The sequence below is a fragment of the Mustelus asterias genome, chromosome 16 (genome assembly GCF_964213995.1).
Source record: "Mustelus asterias chromosome 16, sMusAst1.hap1.1, whole genome shotgun sequence".
NCBI classification, from domain to species: domain Eukaryota; kingdom Metazoa; phylum Chordata; class Chondrichthyes; order Carcharhiniformes; family Triakidae; genus Mustelus; species Mustelus asterias.
Genome location: NC_135816.1, coordinates 14,138,694 through 14,140,794, shown reverse-complemented (window position 1 = coordinate 14,140,794; position 2,101 = coordinate 14,138,694). Strand labels below are relative to the sequence as shown.

Genomic DNA, 2,101 nt, shown 5'->3' with positions numbered 1-2,101 from the left:
GTGGAGCTAACCAAATCTCTTCTCCCACTGACCATAGTGGCTTACCTGTGACAACAAAGAAATGGAGTTTGCAGAGCTCACTGTGCCAAGGGGTTGGTGAGGGAGAGCAGTGGATATGGGGGTGGGGGTAGCATGCAGGATGTCAGAGAGACATTAAGATGAATAAAGGAGCTGGCTTTTGTGATGTCGAGCTTAGCAGCTAACAGATTGTAGGAAAAAGGGCAACCTGAAGGTAAGAGAGTGATTTATATGGAAGAAAAAATTCTTTTCACTGCTGAAGCCACAATAATAGCACTCAAAATGATATCAATTACACAGGGTTACGGGGATAGGGCGAGGGGGTGGGAGGCTGGGTAAGATGCTGTTTCAGAGAGTTGGTGCAAACTCGATGGGCCGAATGGCCTCCTTCTGCACTGCAGGGAATCTATGGGTCTATTTGTCAAAATACTGGAACTCCATCCCTAATAACACACTGGAAGTACTACAGTGGCTCAGGAAGGCAGCTCACCACCACTTTTTCAAGAGTAACTGGGTTCAGGTGCCAACCTTTCAAATGATGCTTACCCTTGTATAAAAAGACAGATTGATGCCAGGGTGCAGGTAGGGTTACTGAACACAAAACTCCATTAGACTATTCCAGCTCCATTGGACAATATCAATCACTGACCAGGAGAGAATTGGAAGCAGCCAGTCCACCAATACCTTTCCCTGTACAATAGGTGAACCGGCTGCTACACACGTGTGGGCGGGTGCCCATTTGTGTCCCTGTAACCGCAAAGGCTGCCGTTGTGAGCTTCCACCCGAAAAGGGTGCAGCCTCGCCTTGACTGACGTCTCCGTGTTGAGGTGGTCCACGTGGTGGCTGCAGCGGAAGAACTGGATGAAACCATTGCGATAGTTCTTGTTCATCCAGCCGTACAGCAGGGGGTTGGCAAACGTCGAGCACATGGCCACCACGTGGAAGACGCTGTAGAGTAGCTTGTACTCGGTGAACTGAAAGAGGCGTTTGTCCAAATCGCTGGCCAGCTGGAAGGTGTGCAGGGGTAACCAGCACACCGCAAAGACCACCACAACCATCACAAGCATTTTGGTTGTCTTCCTCCGTCTGTAATGGCTGTCACTCCGCGCGCAAGGGCTAACGTGGTTCTTTAACTTGATCCATATTCTAATGTAGGCGTAGCTGATGATTCCCAAAGGCAGCACATACTGCAGGATGAACATTGAGAGACTGTAGATGGTCCCGTCTCGAGTGTTCCCACTGGGCCATTTTTCAGAGCACACCACAATCTGCAAGTTGATTGGCTGCAAGTCGATGATCTTGTATTCTCGGAAGATAGCCAATGGTCCAGCAAGGACAGCTGACACCAACCAGGTCATGGAAATGGTGACGAAGCTGAACTTCTTGGAGATCCGGCTGTCTAAATGGAAGACGATGCATCGATGGCGGTCCAAGGCGATCACTGTTAGAGTTAGAGTGGACACGTGGACGCTCAAAGCCTGGGCGTAAGGGACCAGGTGGCAGAGGACAGCTCCGAGTTTCCATTCATCCAAGAGAGTGTAGATCAGGGTGAAGGGCAAGCAGAGCGTGTCCACCATGAGGTCAGCCAAGGCCAGGTTGGCAATGAAGAAGTTGGTGACAGTTCGCATGGTTTTGTGCTTTACAATCATGTAAATCACCAGGGAGTTTCCCACCAACCCCAGGAGAATGATCAATGCATAAGCTGCAATGAGAGTGATCTGGACACTCAGCAACTTGGTACTCTCGGCCATGGGCGGGTAGGCCTTGTTTTTGGACTGATCAATGGTCGAGTGCCACTCACTGGAGATGTTCCATTTGCCCCCCTCTACAATCTCTGTGCCATTGCCTGCGCTGCTCGGATGCATCGTGAAGGGTTCTGAACTGACCTGGTACCGCCCCCTGTGAATAATAAGGACATTGTTAGAGTTCAGAACAACTGACACAAAATTTTCTGAGGCAGGGAATCTTGCACCTGTTAATCAGATCTCATTCCTTCATACTTTAGCTCAAAATCTAATTGTGGCCACACACATAGATTGGGTGGTAAAGAAGAAATGTGTATGGCACACTTGCCTTTATTGGC

General features: G+C 49.5%; 1 protein-coding gene across 1 annotated transcript; it reads right to left on the bottom strand.

Moving 5' to 3' along the window:
- Positions 1-731: 731 nt before the first annotated feature.
- Positions 732-1,883, bottom strand: LOC144505616 (neuropeptide Y receptor type 2-like). Its single transcript, XM_078231720.1, has one exon. The coding sequence runs from the start codon at positions 1,881-1,883 to the stop codon at positions 732-734; it is 1,152 nt and encodes a 383-aa protein (XP_078087846.1).
- Positions 1,884-2,101: the final 218 nt, after the last annotated feature.

Bases quoted from the DNA above. Each gene is read 5' to 3' on its own strand.
- LOC144505616 (XM_078231720.1), bottom strand. From the start codon at position 1,883: ATGCATCCGAGCAGCGCAGGCAATGGCACAGAGATTGTAGAGGGGGGC.